At 36.0% G+C, this 22,175-nt stretch overlaps 1 protein-coding gene and 1 long non-coding RNA gene across 8 annotated transcripts; both read right to left on the bottom strand.

Annotated features, from left to right (window-relative positions):
* Positions 1-3,340: 3,340 nt before the first annotated feature.
* On the bottom strand, positions 3,341-6,158 carry LOC114316355 (uncharacterized). Its single transcript, XR_003648171.2, has 3 exons — positions 5,933-6,158; positions 3,770-4,081; positions 3,341-3,671 (listed from the first exon to the last, which is right to left on the bottom strand). It is a non-coding gene; the product is annotated as an uncharacterized LOC114316355 (long non-coding RNA).
* Positions 6,159-6,825: 667 nt separating this feature from the next.
* LOC114316356 (eukaryotic translation initiation factor 4E-2) lies at positions 6,826-20,415 on the bottom strand. Of its 7 annotated transcripts, none has more exons than XR_014340192.1 (7): positions 19,996-20,374; positions 18,782-18,947; positions 18,581-18,706; positions 18,266-18,336; positions 7,670-8,369; positions 7,461-7,526; positions 6,826-7,143 (listed from the first exon to the last, which is right to left on the bottom strand). XR_014340192.1 is itself a non-coding variant. In XM_028263017.2 (5 exons), exons 1-5 carry the CDS (start codon positions 20,250-20,252, stop codon positions 7,093-7,095), a joined length of 666 nt encoding a protein of 221 aa, XP_028118818.1. In that variant the 5' UTR covers positions 20,253-20,415; the 3' UTR covers positions 6,826-7,092. The 7 variants fall into 7 exon arrangements, 1 of the variants encoding a protein (XP_028118818.1); XR_014340191.1 differs by having other exon boundaries at positions 8,206-8,369; positions 19,996-20,373; XR_003648172.2 differs by lacking the exon at positions 7,670-8,369 and having other exon boundaries at positions 19,996-20,373.
* Positions 20,416-22,175: the final 1,760 nt, after the last annotated feature.

The raw sequence follows: 22,175 nt of genomic DNA, 5'->3' as shown, positions 1-22,175 counted from the left end.
AGCTGTGAGTTGCTTCTTTATCTCACATTTAGGGCCATTTTTGCATGCTAGTTTTGCCCTATTTGTGTTTACTTTTTGGCCTTTCTTAAAGCTGAAAATGTGCTTATTTTTGGGCTTTCTTGACTCTGTCTTTACATTCCATATTCAAATGATGCATGTTTTGTATAGCTATAGGCCAATGCATAGGCCTAGTTTTGCATTTCGGTTTCATTCCATGCATCGGGAGCCATGCTTTTATGATTCGGGACTGTTTTGGGGCATATTTTAGTACTGTAATTTGCATGCTTGTATGCCATGTTCCATGCCTTGCCATGCTTTGGTAGAGTGGCATTCGTGCCTTAGGTTCGGTCCTCGGTTTGCGTGCATGCGTGCACGCATTTCGAGTGTCTCATTTTCATCTTATGGCCTCTTATGTGAGTGTGGCTGAGGTCCACTTGTGTTAGTGTAAGTCCATTTGTGCATTGTGTATGCCATTTCATTTCATAGCATTGTGTATGCTAGGTTGTATGTTAGAGCATTGTGTATGCCATGTTACCTCGTGCATCGTGTATGCCATTTCATAGCATTGTGCATGCTAGGTTGTATATTAGTTGCATTCATGCATATCATGCATATTGCATCGTGTTTGGGGTAGGAGTTAGCCAGGGCACGGGAAACGAGGTACGTTTCGTACTCCGAGTGACGGAACGTGTCTCAATTCCAAGTCACCGACACTCCGGATCATCCATGATGGAGTTAGGTTTTAGTTGAGTTTTCATGTGCATTCATTCTATATTGAGTTGCAAATTTCGACTCCTCGGCCATCATGCATTGAGATGCGTGATTGGTGGCACGAGGATCGAGGCATGCATACATTTGTGAAAATACATTGCTATGCCCCTTTCCTGCTCTCTGATGCAGCAAATCAAGAATCAGCAACCTTCCGGAGCTTGGCGCGCTTTCCAAGAAAAATTACAAAACAGAGGCTAATCGGGGCCTCCCAGTGGATTTCCGCGCAAGGCAGCCCAGACATGCATCATTCATCAGAGTCAAGGCAGTCCCTGGTTTGCATGCCAGTCTATAGCTTTCTTAGTTAATTTGTAAATTAATTAGGAATTTGTATATATTTGGACTGTATTATTTGGACTGTACTATTTATTCGGACCCTCTGCGCCAGGGCACAACTGTAATAAGTGTGCGTGTGTGTGTTGTATGTCTTCCAACCCCACGTCTTTCTCCCTTTTATTTACACGCTTATGATGGTTAGATTAGGGCATGTTTCAATTAGCATACAGTATGATGGCATGTTTGCATTCATTCATCTGTTTTGCATGCACCGGGCTCGGCGCATCATACTAACTGCATTGTATTTCAATTTCAAAGTTGAATACTTGTTAGCTGTAGCATTTCACATGCCATGTTTAGAATAGCCGAGCCTGCTATAGTTGCATTTTTGCATGTGTTGCATTAGGCATTTCTGTATAATTAGGATCATGCATGGATTTCTAATTAGCTTCTTTTTTTTGGCTTGGAGTACTCGGTAAGTTTTATGCTTTAGCATCCTTGCATGCGTGTGAGTGACTGCCATGAATAGCATGCTTACCATGAGGCTATTTGCTTATGTGATATAACTTCCTGAATGCCTGTGGGTGAAGGTTGAGTTACTTGGATTGGAATAAATCATCAACTGTTTGTTTTAAGCCCACTAGATAGTGGCAAAACCATCTTTTCTAAGCCCACCCGAGAGTGGCAAAATCTACATTTTAAAGCCTACTTGCGAGTAGCAAACCATCTTTCAAAGACAAACATGAAATATTTTGTTCCAATTCAGGCGACCCAGGCTATGCTTGTATGTTGTGCGCATCACATAATAATCTAGGCTAATAACCGGAATAAGAACACACAATGTTTTCAAAACTAGATATCATGGTTAGTAGAGGCCGATCTTTGATCGGGCGAGTGGGGGTGCTCACGAAGTGACCTTCCCCAATCGTACCCAAGTTCCCGAGCCGAGGCAACTTTGGTGATGACGGACACGTGGCCTTAGGCAAACGAGTCAGGGTTTCCTAAATTTTTCCAAAATAAAATATTTAGGTGGCGACTCTGTATCTGGCAAAACAGTCCATGTTTGGCACTTTTTTCAAAAATCTGTTTTCTCAAAACGATTTGCCGGATTTGGACTATTTGGTTCAGATTTAGAACCGTGACAATTTGAGAGTCCGAACTGTAGTGAACCCCAAATGAACAGAATGGGACTCATCCTCCCGGGGCGTTCGGGGACGTCTACAATATTCTTTCATGATAAATTGTGCCAGGGAAACACGATTGGATTGAGACTGGATATGATGCCATAGCCCCCCCTTACTGTGGAAAACCAGTAGGGAGACCCCGAAAAAAGAGGAAGAAAGCTGCTGATGAGCCTAAGAATGTAAATAAGGTGTCAAGGAAAAACAAAACAGTGCAATGTGCAATGTATATGGGTTTTGGACACAACAAAAGATCATGCAAAGGTCCAGTACATAAAAAATTCTAAATATTCAAGAGAAGAGGTGGACCAACCAGCAATTCTAGAAAAGTTGCAACTCAACCAAGTAAGGTACATTTCAATTTATTGTAATGCACTATTTCTATACAAACTAAATTCATTTCAATTTCAGTTATTTCATTTTGTGTATTTCAATTTGTATTTTCATTGTTGTTCTCAAATGCTTCATCTCAACAAGCTACAACACACCCATCTTCATCCCAACTAGTTGCCACTTATTCACTTTCATCCCAAGAGGCTACCAGTACTCACCCATCTTCATCCCAACCAGCTGCCACTACTCAAACACAACCAACAATGCCTTGTGGAGCAAGTGCAAGTGGAAGTGCATAAGTTAGAGGTGTTGGTAGTTTTGTAGACATATGGCCCAATCTGGAAGGGGATTTGTAGCACCTAGGAGGAATGCAAAGGATAGAGGAAAGGGTTTTATGGATTAGGTTTAGGTATCAATGTCTGATTATTGCAAAGTTGTTTTTTGTCATTTTTGTAAGGCCTGTTATTTGGGGTTGCTAAAACAATCTTTTTGGATAGTTAACACAATATTGGTAGTTCTAAGGGTTTTGTAATTAAAATGTTGCTTTTGCTAATATTTGTAAGGCTTACTTGGTTGGTAGAACAATATTTTTGGATAGCTACAACATTAGAACAAATAGGTGCACATGTTGTTTGTCAAATGTCTTGTAATTGAAATGGTGAACATTAAACAAGTTTTGTAATGCAAATGTTGAAATGTTGGTAAATAGGTTAGGTTTTGTGAGTGAAATGGTGATATGTTGATGCTTAATTAACATGCTTTAGGTGTTGGTATTGAACAGGTTTTGTAATATTTCAAAAATATATTTCATTTATATCTCAAAATAGTCTTCAATATTACATATTTTCATTCCTCATATCAGGTTACATAACACTTTTTTTTTTGTCTCTCTTTCTCTCTCTCTCTCTTCATTTTAGAGTACATGCAATATAGCATACAAACAGTATCCAACTTCCTAGCAACATTCTTCGATACGACTTTTCCTTTTTTTTGAGTTTTTTCAACTTCAAACTCCATATGATTTACTCGTTGCACAAGTCTTGGTAGTAGATCACACGAGCGGCGGCACAATGGTGGGTCAATCCACTCAAAATATTCACAAGTGACATGAATCTGAAAATTTAAATAAGTTTAGATTTTTATTTTAATATTATATAACATAACAAATAAATACATTAATTACTTAATTACCAAATAATGAAAGTGATTACCCCATAGTTTGCATATCGTATAAATCTTCTTTCCATATTTGCATTTGTCCAAGCTGTTTTCACCGGAGACGTTTGGCCATAGTAGCATGTACGAGCTAAGCTGGGAGGATGACATCTTCAAAAATGTAAGTGGTCCCAGAATTTTTTGGTTGGAAATAGTTGGTTTGGTGGCTTCATGGTTATATAAGCAAGTGGTAGGGTAAATTGGTCACTCAAAACTCCAAATTTGGTGCCAAAACATTCAATTCTAGTGTAGACACGCTTCTCTAGCGCGTCTGCTCCACGCGCTATTAAGTCTACCAGATCCCGTTACTTTTGCACATCATTCAAAACCACAAGGGGTTTATTAGTATATTTATAAACATTAGGGAGGTAATGTGTAAATGCGCGAAACCACGTAAAGATAAAATGTAATTATCCCAAAAAAAAGAAGACAAATTCTCCACCTGAAAAATCCCTCAAACTGTGACATCAACTTTTAAATATTCAAGCACGAACACCAGCGTTGTCTGTGGTGCAACGACATGCTCAGCCTTTAAGCTAGATTGTTTAAATTTGATTCCTTTAAACACCTAGTGAACTTAAAAAATGAATTTTAATTAAGTTTAAATAATTTAGTAACGTTATGCTACAAGTTTATCTTGAATTGAATTCGAATCAGACTTATTTATGTAATATGCTAATTTAAAACAAGTCAAGCTCAACAAACTTCATTTGTATACACCTGCATTCATCTTGATAAACTTCCATGCAATCAGGTTGTAATATTTTGAGAAAACAAAGGTTTCTATCTCTGAATAATATTTCTTAAAATTTTACTTTAAAAAAATACACTTCTTATTTTAGTTTCACTTTTTCAACTAATTTCTCCTATAATACTTCGTATTCTCTCTCTATTTCATTTTAAAATTATTTTTTTATTATTCCTTTTCAATTATTATTATTATTATTTTTTTAAAATTGCAATAGAGTAGGAAAAAGAGAGCGGAGAGAATAGCATTATACTTTAAGGAATGAATAGTGAATCAACACATAGGAAATCAATATATAGGAATGAATCACACAAATAGTGATTCCCCTATACATTAGTCACTAATTTTAAGGGATTAATATAGACCCAAAATTCAATGGTGTCTATTTATGGATGGACAAATTCAGATGAAAGAACTAAGACCCCGTTTATTTTCAGAAGTAAAATGGTAGTGAAGGGATTAATAGTGAGGAAATTAGGTAAAATTATTTTTATTTTGATGATAGTTGTTAGTGTAGGGATTGTTAAATTATTTTATATAAAATAAATATAAAATAATGAAACAAATAAAAAAATACAAAAACATTAAACAATAATGTTCAAAAAAAATGCCCAACATGTTAAAAATTAAAAATAAAATAAAAAAATTTCTAGAAAAAAATAAAACAAATAAAACAATGATTTTTTACTTAACAAAAAATACAAAAATTAAACATTAATGTTCCAAAAAAAAAAAAAAATGCCCAATATGTAAAAAATAAAAAATTTCTAGTCCGGCAGACTATTTTTCTAATACCATTTCCACCCCCTCCATCCCAATCTCCCTTCCCCCAACCTAATCCACAAATAAACACAACGTTAAATGAGTCACACCTCTATCTTAATCCCATCCCTCCCTTTACATCCTAAAACAAACGGGGCCTAGGGGTAGCCTGAAACTACGATAGGCAATGCCAACTTCAGAAATCACAAATCCTTCTATTAAGAGTGTTAGGCCCCGTTTGTTTTGGGTTGTAGAAGTAGGAATGGGATTAGGATAGACGTTGGGTCTATTTAATGCCCCCGTTTGTTTGTAGATTTGAACAACGGATTGATAAACCGAACGGCTTAGGATAGGCCTTGCTAACAGGTTTCATAGTCTCCTCCACCACTTGGTATATTAGTCCGTTGGTATTAGGAAGTGATTTTACTTATTTATCCTCTTCTCTTCTCTCTCCCTCTGTGTTCTCTTATCATATATATATATATATATATATGCATACATATGTATATTTCATTCAGTTTTCTCATCAACCAAACAGGAGTGTAGACAAATTGCAAATTAGATCAGTAAAATTGAATAGTGATGCTCTGATTTTCGACTAAATCAGACACAAGAGATACACATCAAAAGACAACATGGGTGAACTCACAGAGTAGTGATGCTCTAATCGCCATTAACTCCGATCAGACAGAAGAATGATGCTCCGATCAGACAGAGAAGTGATGCATTGATTGCCATTTGACTCCGATCAGACAGAAGACTGATGCTCTGACTGCCATTAACTCTCTCTCTCACTCTCGGCCTTACCTGGGTGAACTCACAGAGGCAACACGTTTTGATAAATTAATAATGCTTTGAATGGTCAAAACCATGGGCTGGCTTTACCTGAGTGAACTCACAGAGGCAACACGTTTTGATAAATTAATAATGCTTTGTATGGTCAAAACCATGGGCTGGTTTTTTGAGAAACCATTGATTGGTTTCTTTAATAATAATAATAAAAAATAGAAATAGATTAATTATATAATTTTAATTATAATAATAAAAATAGTTTCTTTAATAATAATAATAATAATAATAATAATAATAATAAATAAATTAATAGTTGAATTTTTTATTATTTTTAATTATATGATTTTAATTATAATTTTTGAATAGTTTAATTGGGTAATGCATTTATTAATTGGTATGAGCTCAAATTTAATACTAATACAACAAGGGTGTTTTTGTAATTTTACATGATTAATCCCATTCTTATCTCTCAAAACAAACATGAACTATTACTAGGCCACTGGTTATCAAACAAACATATTTTTCTTAATTCTCTTACTAACAGTCTCCTCACTATGAATCCCTTCCATTCTACCTCTAAAAACAAACGGGACCTTAGTGTACATCATACCGTGGCTTGGCTAGTCCTGTCTGTTTATCCTGCCTGTTACTGACCTAATAATTTTAAACAAGCTACAAAACCAGCCACATGCTGGCCTCCCAGTGAGAGCAAGCTCCATTTGATTACTATGTTATGCAGTAGCAGGAGAATTGCGCAAATGATAAGAAGCTGGCACTCTGGAAAAATGTACTAGCATATAGCATATACACAGGTACTAGATTTTCAAGGAACTTAAAAAAAAAAAAAAAAAATGCAGAAAACAAAATGAAGTCGGTAATCCATCCAAAATCTTGCAAAGCAAGCCACGGCAACAAAGTAGCCATTGGTTGCTCAAAAACCATAACAAGCATGCATGTGGCCATGGGCTGGATCCTTGGATGTCTCGCATCTACTTGGTCCTCCAGATAATGTGCAGCTCATACTGTGTAGCGGTTCTTGGCACCCAAGTAAAGCTTCTTTGCGTCCTCCTGATGCAGAGAAACAAATAAAATAAAATTAGTTATTATCTTTAAAACTTTTGATGAATCAAGAAATAGTTCGTGAAAATATAATATCAAGGGCTAGTTTGGCATATACTAAATAAGTCAAAAAGTTAAAAAGTCACTATCTTATTTAAGTCACATCATCTTATTTAAATCACATCACCTCTCTAACACATCACATCAAACCCAACTCAAATCCAACCCAAACCCACCAATAAATCAAAAAGTACACTTTTTTAAGACATCCCAAACCAACCCCAAATACACAGCCTGTATCACACGGAAACAATGAATAGCCTTACATGAAATATGAACCCTATAGTGTCATTGTAATCAAGAAACTGCTTCCATTGCCTCCCAATGCTTATCTGAAACCAAAAAAGAAAAAAAGAAAAAAAAAAAAAAGATATTAGATAAGACATGCTGTTAAGTTGTGAAATCACATTCAAAAGCAATCATAATTTGCGTATGAGTGTGCACAAGAGAGAGCATCTGAAGATATGTCTTGTACCCATAATGTTGGGTTGGTAATCAATCCTGCTCATCAGTGTCTCATGCATCGATCAGTCATTTGTCTGTAATCACTTGAAATTTAATGAATGCCTACTTATTTCCTATATTTACTAATTATCCTCTTTTAGAATGTCCAAAATCTAACAGAAAAACACACACACACACACACACACACACACACATAGATCCTCTACATGCCATGCGATCAAAATACTCTTCCAGCCAGTCCCTTTTCACTTTTCAGATACTGCAATTTTATCGTCCTAGTCTTTGCTATGAAGAACATCAAATCCTCAGTATAATTGCCAACACTGAACACTCTGTCCCATCAAGCAGAGGCCAATCTAAAATACTGTTCTCATAAACGTCATTGAAATTTTACAGAAGCGTCAAGCTCCTAAAACACAAGAGCACTCCAACCATCAAAGTCAACTTTTATGGAAAATATCCTCCTTGCAAATCATCTAAAAGGTAATGAAGGATTCACTTCTTTATTATTAGTCACATTTCATGTAATGAAGGTGAAGGATTCACCTCTTCATCATTAGTCATATTTCATATAATTTAGTTTCATCAAAGCTTATTCAAAATCCTGTAAATATTTTGTATCCCTCCACATCAATATCTTTGTATTTGTTCCTTCTTCAGATAAAATGATCAAATCCACAACTTTCTGCATACAACATCCACCAAGTCACCTAAAATCCACAACAATGATGCACCAAAAAAAGGTCAGTCATTGAGAAAATAAGTTTCCATACACCTCCAATTCAAATGGAAGAAATTTCATAATAATTATTTCATAGAACTGACTGACCAACCCAATTAAAATATTTATGGGTAAATTTCACTTTTCACCCTCTAACTTGCACCTGAATTTCACTTTGATTGCATCACCCCAACATTTAAAATTTGAGTGGAAGTGGGAGGGTGAAAAGTGTAATTTGCTACAAACTGTTTTTCCTCTAAACCAAACCAAACTAGGGGATAATTCTATTTCCACATATCATTTACTCTCTGTGCACACAGTTAATGAATTAAATTTTTATTATATTTTTACCATTAAACAAAATGACAACTATAGACGTCAATAGACAACAAATCTTAATATCACTGGCTGTTGGACTATCATTGTCCAGCCTTCAGTTATAAATTCCACGAGGAATTTGGTTTTCAAATATACGAATTCCTCTAAGGTCTGGGTCTACAATTGGTGCAGAAGTAGAATACTATGATAGATGGATTCTAAAGGATCTGGAATAGAGTGTTGAATTGGAACACTCCTAATTTCAGCACTCATTCTACATGTGCTTATCGTGATGCCAGTGTCAAAAGTATAACACTAAGACTATACAGTTTATAGCCTTTAAAATTAAAAGTTCCCAAAACATAAGTATATTTTCGCTTTCCTTGGCTAGGGGCAAAAATTACTTCATCCTGTTTTGTTTGATAATGATAGATTTTGAAACATTTTTTGTTCTTCAAATCTATGATGTGTTCCTGGCATGATAGGAACTCACACTGTCTTAATATCAATAGGTTCTGTTTGAGAACTACCGTTATTAATAACGTGTGAAATTTTTAGTTTATTGAATTTTTTCCAATTAGCTAATAAATTGTGCTGACTGTTTTAATTTGTTATTTGTTTTATACAGATTACTACCAGATGCCTATATTTTAACATTGCTAACAGATTTTCTTGTTTTTTCTTCTGTCAGTTCAGAAATTAACCATTTTCTTGGAATTTCTAAATTTGACCAATTTATAAGCTTTGGTTGAATTGTTGTCTCATATGGTTTTGGTTCCCACATGTCAACTATTTTTGTATCAATTGGTTTAATTGATGTTTCAAGTAGCCATGTTAATTCATGGATAGTTTTCCATTGAATTGCGAGATCATAGGAATCTTTTTTCATTCCTATATTTTGTGTTTTTAGACGAATCCTAACATCTATATTCGGATCATCTATTGACACAAAGAAATTTGGTTTTATATTAAACCATACTATTCCATTTACTAAATTAGATTGTACTCCTCCAATAATGATTCTTATTGAATCATGAAATCTTTTATCTAGTAAGACTGCTAAGATGGGTGTATCAATACCTTGTCTAAACAAAGTAGTGATTTTTACTTGATTTAATCCTATATGAATATATCTTAATTCAAGATTATTCTTTTTCCATCTAGCAATTTTCTTTTTGTCGAATACGGTTATATCAACATTTCTTTCATCTGTAAATTGAGCTATGATGTATTCAGCATGTTACTCAAATATTCTTACTGACCAAGGTTTGAATTTTGAAATTTTATAAATTTCTTCCTTTCGAATTCCTTGAGGTTTTTCATATCTGGGCAATTGTTGAGAGGTTCTGCCTTTTCCAGAGTCTTGATTAGATATCCACTGGTAAAATCAAATGTCTAAATTTTGTAAATTGTTTCCAGTTTGACATTAGGAATTGTCCATTTGTTCAGCTTCTTTTTATTTTCCTGAAAAGCTACCAATTCAGATGCAGATACAAGTTCAGATGTATTAGATGCAAGCATGCATTCTTCTATCTCCATATTCTGCTAATGATCATATATGTATAATCTATAAAGATTACAATATTGATATATGAACTGATAAACGTGGCTTTGATACCAACTAGCTGTGCAAAACGGACTGAAGATAAGCACGCCTGTCAACGACTTATTGGGAAATGCCAAAGAGCAATTTAATGCAAAAATGGCTGCAACCCCATACATGGCTTGAGTGCCGTTCCACTTACCTTGAATCAATTCAATCCCTACTTAGCACAAATCCAGGAATATCTTTTCATATATGATTATTGTAATTAATACAAATTAGTACATATATGATCCCATATACAAATTATACAAATGGAAGATGATTTAAAAAAGTTGAAAATAATGTCGGGTGCACTTGTGAGGCCCATCGTTAATTGCATTATTGATCTAACTTTTGGCAATTCAATTAGTAATGACAAAACATATCCCCTCAGTTTTTCTTTGTTTTTGGCAAAGTAGTGATTGAAGGGGAATAAAACAAAAACTTTACATAAAGAGAGATTCCACTTTTTATGTCAGATGTAAGCCTAAGCTGGCCTTTGTCCTGATGCGTCGGCTATATAGACAACTAGCTAAATGGATACAGAAGCATCATCGCTGTGGGAACAATATTAGTATAGTATATATTATGTGAATATTGTTTTCTATTTAGGATTGGTTTAGGTTTATTCTTGTTTCCTATTTAGGATTAGTGTTCTATATCTATTAGAATTCTATATCAGTGATGTATTCGTTTAGGATTAGGATTTAGTATACTATATAAGTGATGTATTCTTTGTTCAGTAAATACAATTGAATATACAGAAATTCTTTAGAATTCTTACATGGTATCAGAGCTGTGTTCGAAACCTTAACCTCTTATTTTTGGTTCGTCATTTCCCTCTTTGGTTCATGATCGATCGAAGCTCCTTACTTCGTGGGTCGTATGGTTCTCTCTTCTTTCTAGTCGGTCTCCTTATGAGGCTTTGTTCTTCCAAATTTCTAACTACTCCCTTGTTCGTGTGCTTGGATCTGCCTGTTTTGTCCTTCTTCCCCGCAAAGAAAGGACCAAACTTAGTACCCGGTCTGTCCTCTGTGTCTTTTGGGGTTATAGTCCTACTCAGAAAGGTTATCGATGCTACGACCTTGTTTCCCGTCGTCTTTATGTCTCCCGTCATGTTTCTTTTCTCGAATGTCTACGTTACTTTCAGTTTCCTCCTCTCACCGCCCCAGTTTTCAAAGAGGATTTGGTTTATATTGATCTGTTTCCTACTGAAGTCCCGTCCGATGAGTATATCTCCACAGTTCCTCCTGAGCTTGTTCCATCTTCTCCCCTCTTTCAGTTTATTCTCGTCGCAAGGCTCCTCTGCCACCAGTTGTCTCCACTCCTGCTGCTGATCCTGCTGCTTCTGACGACTCTAATCCTGTTGCACACCGATATCCTACTCGAACACGTCATCCTTCAAACAGGTTGGGTTGGTCTGATACCTGTTTTTCTGCTTCCTATCATACTTTTTTGTCTGCTATTCACTCTTTTTCAGAACCTCAGTCTGACAAGGAGACCTGTCAGGATCCTCATTGGGTTCAAGCGATAGAGGATAAGTTGTCTGCTTTACAGAAAACTAGTACTTGGGAGTTGGTTCTTTTACCTGCTGGTAAGAATCTGGTTGGTTGCAAATGGATTTACAAAGTCAAAACTCATTCTGATGGTTCTCTTGAGCGCTACAAAGCTCGTCTGGCTGCCAAAGGTTTCTCACAGGAGTATGATATTGATTATGAGGAGACCTTTGCTCCTATTGCCAAGATGACTATTGTCTGTACTTTGATCTCTGTCGCTGCTGTTCGTTCTTGGCCTCTTTTATCAGATAGATGTTAAGAATGCTTTTCTTAATGGTCATCTCACTGAGGAGGTTTACATGCGTCTTCCTCCTGGCCTTCACCATTCCTCTAGATAGGTTTGTCGTCTTCGGCGTGCTTTGTATGGTCTGAAGCAATTTTGTGCTTGGTATGATCGCTTTCAAACTGTTGTTACTGAGCTTGGGTTTCATTATTGTGTCCAGGACTTTGCTTTATTTCTTCTCCATACCTCTGCTGGATTTGTTGCGTTATTACTGTATGTGGATGATATGATCATCACTGGTTCTGACTCTTCTGCTATATCTGAGGTCAAGCAGCGTCTTTTCTGCACCTTTGAAATGAAGGATCTGGGCTCATTGCGGTATTTTCTTGGTATTGAGGTAGTTTCTTCTCCCAAGGGCTTTTTTCTCTCCCAGGCCAAGTATGCTAATGAGGTTATTCATCATGCCAGTCTTACTGACACTAAGATTTCTGATATCCCTATTGAGTTTAATGTAAAACTCAACACTACTGATGGTGTTCTTCTGGATGATCCTCTTCTATATCGAGAGCTCGTGAGTTGCTTAGTCTATCTGACGGTTACTCGTCTTGATCTTGCCTATGCTGTTCATCTGGTTAGCCAGTTTGTCTCTGCTCCTCGCTCCACACATTGGGCTGCCTTGGTTCGGATTCTTCGCTATCTCCGAGGTACTATCTTTCAGGGTTTATTATTGTCCTCTACTTCCTCTCTACTCTAGATTTGGTGGCCTATGCTGATTCTGATTGGGCTGGTGATGTTACTGATTGCAAATCCACATCTGGTTTTTGTATGTTTCTTGGCAATTCCTTGATCTCTTAGAAAAGCAAGAAACAAACTGTTGTTGCTCGCTCTACTGCCGAAACTGAGTATCGTGCTATGACTCATGCTACTGCTGAAGTTGTCTAGCTTTGTTGTCTTTTTTCTGACTTGGGCATCCCTCAGTCTTTCCCAACCTCCCTCTATTGTGACAACCGCAGTGCTATTCAGATTGCATATAACACTGTCTTCTATGAGCGGACCAAGCACATTGAGATTGATTGCCACTTTGTTCATCAACATCTGCAGTCTGGCTTTATTTCGCTTCCTTTCGTCTTTTCGGCTCTGCAGCTTGCTGACTTCTTTACCAAGACTCATACCACTGCTTAGTTTCAATTTCTTCTTGGCAAGCTTTCAGTGTTTTCTGCTCAAATACCTTGAGTTAGAGCGGGGGTGAGAATAATATTAGTATAGTATATATTATGTGAACATTGTTTCCTATTTAGGATTAGTTTAAGTTTATTCTTGTTTCCTATTTAGGATTAGTGTTCTATATCTATTAAAATTCTATATCAGTGATGTATTAGTTTAGGATTAGGATTTAGTATTCTATATAAGTGATGTATTCTTTGTTCAGTAAATACAATTGAATATCAGAAATTCTTCAGAATTCTTACAATGGCATGCGTCATGGAATGCGTATTTTATTTAGCTGGTGCAAAGGGTTCAAAGGTTTCAAACCTTATCCTTACCCTTCTAGTTCTTGTCTATTTTTTCTGAAAATCATTTCGGTGAGAGAATCCCAAAAATCACCAAGTGTTGGTTCTTCATTGGGGCCATGAGATTCACCCGCTAATATAGAGAATGCATTATCATCTTCCTCTTGGCTGGCTGCAGATTTCATGGAAACATTGTCTTTGGATTCGGTATTAATGGCTTGAAAAAATTGTTCTTCCATGAAGTCCATAGATTTAACCATTAATTCTTTTTCAAAGATATCTAGATACTGTTTTCTAAGCTCTCTTTGAATATGCATGAATGGATTGCCACTTGATGATGGAAGGCTGAGTGCAGGTTTGGGAATAGTCCCCACATGGTGCCAACTTTAATTTGTTGGATTACTTCGGATCGCTTGGGCTCAAGACCCTTAGTCCACCATTTATAAAAGAAAACTCTTTTTAAATGGGGGATCTTATTCTGATGGTCACATTTAAAATCCCACCTCCAAATCCAAGGGATGCTGAAATAGATCATGAAGATCACAAATGATTTGGACATGGAGATATCAGAGTTGCCTTTAGTGTGGGAATATGTAGTGTGCCAAGATTGAATTCAGATCGAACTGGGTCAAGTAGGATGTCCAAGGAAGGGCCGGATTTATCCTACCAAACATAAAACCAGTTGGGTAAACCAGTGCGGATAGTGTCAGGGTAGACCTTGATGAACCAAGAATGCTATTTAATTGGGTTTTGATAGTAGAAAACTTTAGTAAAGGCTTCCATATAATCCCAATAATTGTATTTTTTATTTTGTACAGATAAAGTCCTGGAGGTATGGGGATGAAGGCCCCATTTATCAATTTTGATAATGTTGCAAATAATTGCTTTGCTATAACGAATGGTGCTATGTTTCTAATTTCATCAATAAAGTGATAAGTAAAATCAACAAATAAAGTTTCGGTGCATATTCTCGTAGAGATAGCAATACAGATTATTCTGGGAAGGAAAATGTTGGGTGGCCAAGTATAGTTTTTTGGTTTCCCATGGGTCAACCATCCAACCCATGTCTTTGTCCTCAATGTATAGTATGATTTCTTCAATTATTTGATTTTGAAGATACTGATTGTAACGATCCCAAAATCCGTATCCGAAATTACTTTTATATCCTTGTGGGTTAATGCATTTTAATTTAATGATATCTGTTCGAATTGAAGAATTATCTGTTGAGTTATGACTTTAAAATTGAAATTACCGACCTTTATAGGTTCAGAAATCAAATTGAGTACTTGGAAATGTTAATGGGAATTTTTAGAACTATTTGGAAAAATTAATTGGAAATCTAATATGTCTGATTCGTTAATGCACGTTTGGGTGGTTAACTTGGTACTGCAAATTGAAGGCCTTAGAGGCTTCAGAAACCAGAACAGAGGACATATTTATGATCAGCACAATTTTTAGAGTCACCTGGGAAGTTTAATTGAAATTTGATTTCGTGCGATTCGTAAGGCCGCGTTTGGCTCTCCCTATTGTGTTAAGCCTATGTGTGTGTATATTTATATATATAGATGTGCCTTTGAGTTGTTGAACTCATCTCTTGGAACCTAAAAATATCTAAAGAAGAGAGAGAGAGGAAACCGTGAAAGGGAGAGAGAGAAGAGAGACAAAGCTTCTCAATATCCATGGTGGCTTTGAAGATGATTGAAGGGAATTGAAGAAAGAGAAAGAAGATCACCCATGGAAACTTGGGGGAAATTGAAGAGAGCTAAGAGATAGACAAAGATTGAGTTAGGTATGATAATCTATCTTGAAACCTTGTGTTTAAAGTATCAATTTGGTGGAATCATAAAGATCTTGGAAGATTTAAACCCATTTGGGGTTAAGGTTTTATGTATGTATTTGCTTGAGCTAATTTGCGGAATTAGAAATTGAGTTCTATAATTTTGTTTATGAGTGGAGCTCAAGCTCTTGGACATCATGAAATGAACTTTAGATTATGCAAGAATCAAGTGAATTTGTGGGTTTGTGGGTTGTGTTTTAAGAACCTTGAAGATCATGAAAGCTTAAGCATTAATCTTGAACTTTGAGGCAAAGATTGATTTGTTTGAGATGAAATTACACTTGGTTGATGTTAGTTTATCATGTTATGGGGCAATTTTACATGTTTTTGAGTGATTTATGTTAGAAACCAAGCTTAAAAATGAAAAGACCAAGTGTTGAAGCAAAAACCATTTTCGGACTGCAAAAATTGCCCAGAGCCGCACGTGCGGCGGGTCTTCCCGCACGTGTGGCAGTCCATGCCTAAAACCAAGTTTGATTATGCTAAAAAGGCACGTAGTCCCACACGTGCGGCTCCATTCCCGCACGTGCGGCCCTGTTTCCCGCATGTGCGGGGACAGCTCTGTTCAGCCAACTTTGAATACGCATATCTTTTGTATCCGGACTCCGTTTTGAGTGATTCTTGAGCCTAAAATCAAGCCCCGGAAGTCTAGTTTTCAATGGTGGTGGTCTCACTCCCAAACCCTAAGTACAGAAATAGATATGTCCAAATTAGTGAGAGTTGCTCACTTTCTGTCTACCGATTTTGCACCATTTCTTCGTCTGAACCTTTTTCCTATCGATTCCTCCTATCTCCTGAGACATGGATTATGACTTATTAAAGACTAATGAGTTTAGAACCGATATGATTAATTGATTAAAGAGTAACGTAAGGAATCGGGTATATTCTTATGATTCTATGTGCATTGTGTTTGTCGGTCAAGATGAGAACATCGTTCCACCATTGTCAGAAACCTATCACTGTGAGTAATAGTAGTGTAACGATATGTTTCACTTACTTCCTATGATTATGATTTATGTATTGTTACTTGTGAATGGCCTATTCCATTGATATTGTACTTTGACTAAATTAATGGATATGATTGAATAATGGCATTGATATGGACCTAAGGTTGTTCTGTCCCTTCTGTCCCTATTAATAGTACTGTAGTGATACATTTGCCTTCTGTTAATAGTTATTACTAATGTTCTGTTATTCGCAAGACAACTATGTCAACTTGTAATAAACCATGGGGAAATCTATGTACACTATTGTGTAATGGTATTCTTATGAATCTGGGATTATTCTGTTTTGCTAAAACTGAGCCTAAGGCCATTCTGTATAATCTGTTGGGCCTGAGGCCATTCTGTATTATCTGTGGGCCGAAGGCCATTCTGTATCTTATGTGAGCCCGAGGCCGTTCTATATTATCTGTGGGCCTAAGGCCATTCTGTATCTTATGTGGACCCGAGGCCGTTCTGTATTATCTGTGGGCCTAAGGCCATTCTGTATCTTATATGGGCCTGAGACCGTTCTGTATTATCTGTGGGCCTAAGGCCATTCTATATCTTATGTGGGCCCGAGACCGTTATGTATTATTTGTGGACCCGAGACCGTTCTGTATTATCTGTGGGCCTAAGGCCATTCTGTATCTTATATGGGCCCGAGGCCGTTCCATATCACATGTGGGCCGGAGGCCGTAGGCCGTTTTGAGATATAATTATGAATAAGGTCTGTGCATGATTTGATATGCTTATTTACACTCTTTAAGACTATGCTCAATAAATTAACCTCCTTACATTGCTATTATCCACTGAGCTTTGCTCACTCTGTTTTTATATATATTTATGTAGGTGAGCCATCGGGGATCGACATTAGAAATGTATTGAGATCTGTCTGTTTGCCAAGCTACCTGGGGTACGCCTCCGTATTGAGGCCTTAAACAATGTTTTGATATATAGAAGCACTTTTTACTCATGAAAATATAACAAATGGAAAGATCTCAAATGGAATTGTGTACCCAAAAAATCTAAAATGGAATTTTACAGGGATGATAATTAAATGGATGACTATTTGGCATTAGACTGTAAAACAAAATCCAAAGAAGAAAAATTACTGATTCCACATCAGTAGCAATATAAAGTTATTTATCTTTTGTCTTCTTAATATAAACATGCAAGTCGCCTAATCTTTTCCCAATTGCTAGCTATCCCACATCAATTATAAAGCCTCTGTGCTCCTAGCATGTCCTTTATAAATACGAACAGTTGGCCTGTCCTATGATAAAAAGCTAGCCACATTGTAATTTTGAACAGAAAGTGCTAGTACATTCTTCAGTGAAAAAGTCATAAAAATTTGAAATAGTGGTCTGACCCAAACAAGAGTCAGTCAAACCGGACCAGCTTGTCGATGTTATCGTCTTCTGAATCTGGTCCTTATTGATTTGAGATGCAGACTGGCCAGTACGGGAGCAATTTTCACTCACAGGTATACCAGTGTGTATCCGACTCAGGGACTTCAAAATAGGGTTTGAATCAGCCAGAACACGATGACTCGGCCAATTTTTAGAACCATTACATCTACTATGATGTTTGACTCTTGAATTGTCCAAAAAATGGAAAAATATTACTAAACAGTGACCAAGCATAATACACTAAACAATGGAACCAGAAATCTGAATTTTCCAATAACTATGATGCCTATAACAGGTTTTGGCAAGTCAGAAGATGAAAAAATAAAACTGCAGGTGTATGAGCATGCATGTGCATGAAGGCATGCTTTTATGTAACTGTCAGAATTCACTACACCAGAATCCCAGCACGAGTATACATGTAAAATAAAACTAGACAACAACATTAGGCTTAGAAACAACTCACCAACTTGTGTTTGCTGCCAAATGAAAAAGGAGAAAATAACATGCATTAATCTTCTGCTAGTTCTGCCCCAACTGGTTGACATGAAGAGCACAGAGAAAAGAACAATTCAATCTAACAAGCAGCTTGATCCCTAATAGTTTAATGGGTCTAAGTTTTCTTTTATTTGCTCTTCCTCATTGACAAAAGATGCAACCTTTAGTCTAACAGTTCTTTTGTGGGCCACATGTAGCATTGCACAGATAGAGAATGCAAAATAATTTAAGGAGAATAGGACCATACGAAAAAAATACAGGCTATTTGTTCAAAAGCAACTACCTGAGCAGTTTCATTTGCAGCATCCTTCGTCCACAGAGCTATTTTTTCCTGCCTAGGTCTGACATTGACAACTACTCCACAGATTTCATCTCCATGATCAAACTGTTCTCCAATTAGTGCCAGCAACTAAAGCAAAACTAATAAAAAAATTAGAGGGCAGATTTGACTTTGGAATTAGATTTAAGTATGGGCTACACATACCGTGTACAGCCAAGAAGTGTCGGATTTCTTTCTAGAAAAGTTCAAGGTCCACTTTCCTCCATTAGCACAAACAGGGTCCTCCCATTTTGGCTCAATTTTATGTTTAAAACAATGAAAGTCAGCTCCCACAGCCAATTTGCTTGGATGGGGTACGTTATTGTAGAGGCTGCAGAAATAGTAAATTTTAGCAGCAACCTCTTAAGACAAACAAAAGAATCTAGGGATTGATAGCAACAACAACAACAAAGATAACACAGACATTAGCTTATAAGCAACAAGCAAACACTACAACACCCCATTAGCTTGATGGAAATGAAAATCACTGTCACTTCCAATCAATTACATAATCATAGGAGATTATGTTAACAAACTAATTGTCATCAGTTATTAGACCACGAGTAATTCTGCCATTAGAGGTACAAAGGGAAAAATAAACAAATAAATAAATTGAAATGCATAGTCCACATATCATCAACAAGATCAATAAAATTAGGCTAATCCAAATTCTAGATGACCACACCATAGCCCAAACCATCTTCCTAGCAAACCCATGTAACCTTATAAACCATATCGTGTAAGCTGGAAAATAAATAAATATATAAATAAATAAAAATGGGGCAAGAAAATCCAAATTGATCTGTCAGATTCCTAAAGTCCGTTTGACTAGAATGAAAAAAATGATGGAAAATGGAAGTGATGGCAAGAAAAGTGAAAGAAAAGAGGGTGAAAAGAAAACTCATCTGCTAGTATGTATTGCTTGAGATGCAATTTTTCTGAGAAAAGTTATAACAGCTGCATAGTTTAACAAGAAAAAAAAAAATTCCTATATTTATTTTAAGAAAGCTACATTACAATGCTGATATGTATTGTACAAAGAAATTTGATTTTCTTGCATGCTAAACAAGCGCAGCAAAACTTTCATTTCATTCCCTCTTTCCTGCCCGTTACTCCATTTTCATCGTAAATTCCTAATCAAACGCAACCAAAGAACACGTCAGAAAAAGAACATAAAAGAAAAATCTTGGAACCCTAATTTCACAATTCATGCAATTGATTGCCTTAATTTGGTTTAAATTTCTTGAAAAACACAAGCTTCAAATACGTAATGTTTATTTTCTTTCCACATCCCTGAATTTTCTCAGAATGGAGAGCAGGCAGAACATATGAATCTACGAGAACACATATATAGAATCAATATATATATATATATATACCTCCAGAACTGTTCGACGGTAGAGAAGGTGTAGATGGGGCGAATGGAACTGCCCCAAGTGGCTTGCTTGGACTTGGCGGAGGGATTGTTGAACCAGAACGTCCACGAGTGTTCCAGTGGGTGTTGTTGTTCTTCATCGACTACGGCCTTGCCGGACTTCGACTCCGACACGATCTCTCCTTCCCCCGCTTCTTCGCCATCGTCGTTGTTGGTTGCTTCCTCTGCAGCTGCTGAATATTTCTCTACTTCCTCCATCATCTCTCTCTATCAGACTACGAACGACAAACAAACAAAGTATACAAGGAATTGTATATTCGGGTTCAGGATTTTTCTGGTTTTACTTGCAGGGGGAGTGTTTGTTTCCGGAGAAACTTTTGCGGGAAATTAGGCATTGTATTAGCATACGTTTTTATATTTTTTTAATTTTTTTACCATACCACCGCCCTATTTTCTACGTATTTTTTTATAAAAAAAAAATCAAAAAAGCGTACCAATCAATCATAATTTATCATGTCTCATCATGTTCTTCAATTACTTAATACAATACTCATATCAACGTATTTATACTCCTGAATTATTAAATAATTACTCACTTATTTATTAGTTTTAGGAAAATTATTTACTCATATGATATTGTCTCACCAATTACCTTTCACCATTTCCCTCATATCATTTAATCACTCAATCGAAATAATTAATATTTTATTTTCTTTATCAATTATATTATTATGGAATGAATTTGGATCCTCGGCCGCCCTTTTGGGCGGCCCTTCCCAGCAGCCCCCCAAAACGACGTCGTTTTGGGGGTTATCCAGGAAAAAAAAAAAAAAAAAAAAAAAAATTCAAAAAACCCCCAAAACGACGTCGTTTTGGGGGGCTGTTGCCTCGGCCGCCGGAAAGGGCGGCCGAGAATCCGGACTCTTATGGAATACTATGTGATGTCATCCTCGATTACCGAATAATCTCCCATAATTCTGACCCTTAACCTAAAATTCACTTATAGGCCTATTTTGACAATACATCTTGGAAGTTTTTTGAATCACATTTTTTCCTATTTTTAGCATATTTTTTTTTAAAAAAAAAACATTAAAAATTAATTTTTAACCAACTTTTTGAAATAAATTATAATTAAAAGTGTTCAAAAATTTATCCCACTTAAATCATAATTGAAAGTGTTCAAAAATGTATTATGTATCCCACTTAATATATTTCCATAAGGGCAATGCTACATCCCCCTAAAATAACCCCCCTAATCCCCCTAATTTCCATATCAAGTAAAAAAAAAAAAAAAAAAAGAAAACATTTGCCCAAAATGGAAATTAGGGGGATTAGGGGGTTATTTTAGGGCTCCAAATCATTTTCCTTTCCATAATTGAAAGTGTCCCAGTTGGAGTAGTTTTTTTCCTGGGTTGACGGTCAGCGTAATTAAATCGACTATTCATGTGGTTTTTAAAATTATATTAATCTTTTTATTTTATTTTATTTTTAAACATTATTAAGAATCTCCATTTTTATCATTTATTTTTTAGATGGTGTTAAATTTGGGAGGCTCTATTTGTAGCGCCCTAACTTCTAAATTGATATTAAATTAAATAAATCTCTAATATATAATTCGTTTAAAAAAATTATATATACAAATATTTTTAAAAATAATGTCACAGTGATGTGTCCAAAATCTCCAATTCAATTAATCCCTTTAATGTATCAACTCTGATCGCCACTAAATTTACTCTACACCTAAAATATAAATTAACTCGACAAGTATACAATACGATATGAATAATAAGACTCGAATTAAGAATAAATCAATGGTGGTCCAATAATTTTTGACATAACATAAATAATTCAATTCAATATACGATAATTTGAACATGACCAAATATTTGGTCTTCCTTAATATATGACCAGTGAACGACCTCCCTTACCTCACCCAAATACAATCGCTTATCCGGACTTATTAGTTCAGGCAATATTGGCAAGGTCTACTCGATCCATATACGAAGTAGTTCCATGACACTTAGTCAAATCAACAATGTTAATATCGAATAACTTTACTAAATTTATTAAATGACCAGAGTAATCAAACTGTAGGAAAAATAAGAAATAATACATTGCGGAAACAAACGGATTCGGGTATATCTTTTATGCTCAAACCAAATCCATAGATTATATGAGTAAATC

The sequence above is a fragment of the Camellia sinensis genome, chromosome 9 (assembly GCF_055761805.1).
Source record: "Camellia sinensis isolate YWXY chromosome 9, ASM5576180v1, whole genome shotgun sequence".
Lineage (NCBI taxonomy): Eukaryota > Viridiplantae > Streptophyta > Magnoliopsida > Ericales > Theaceae > Camellia > Camellia sinensis.
This window is presented reverse-complemented; position numbering and strand designations above follow the sequence as displayed.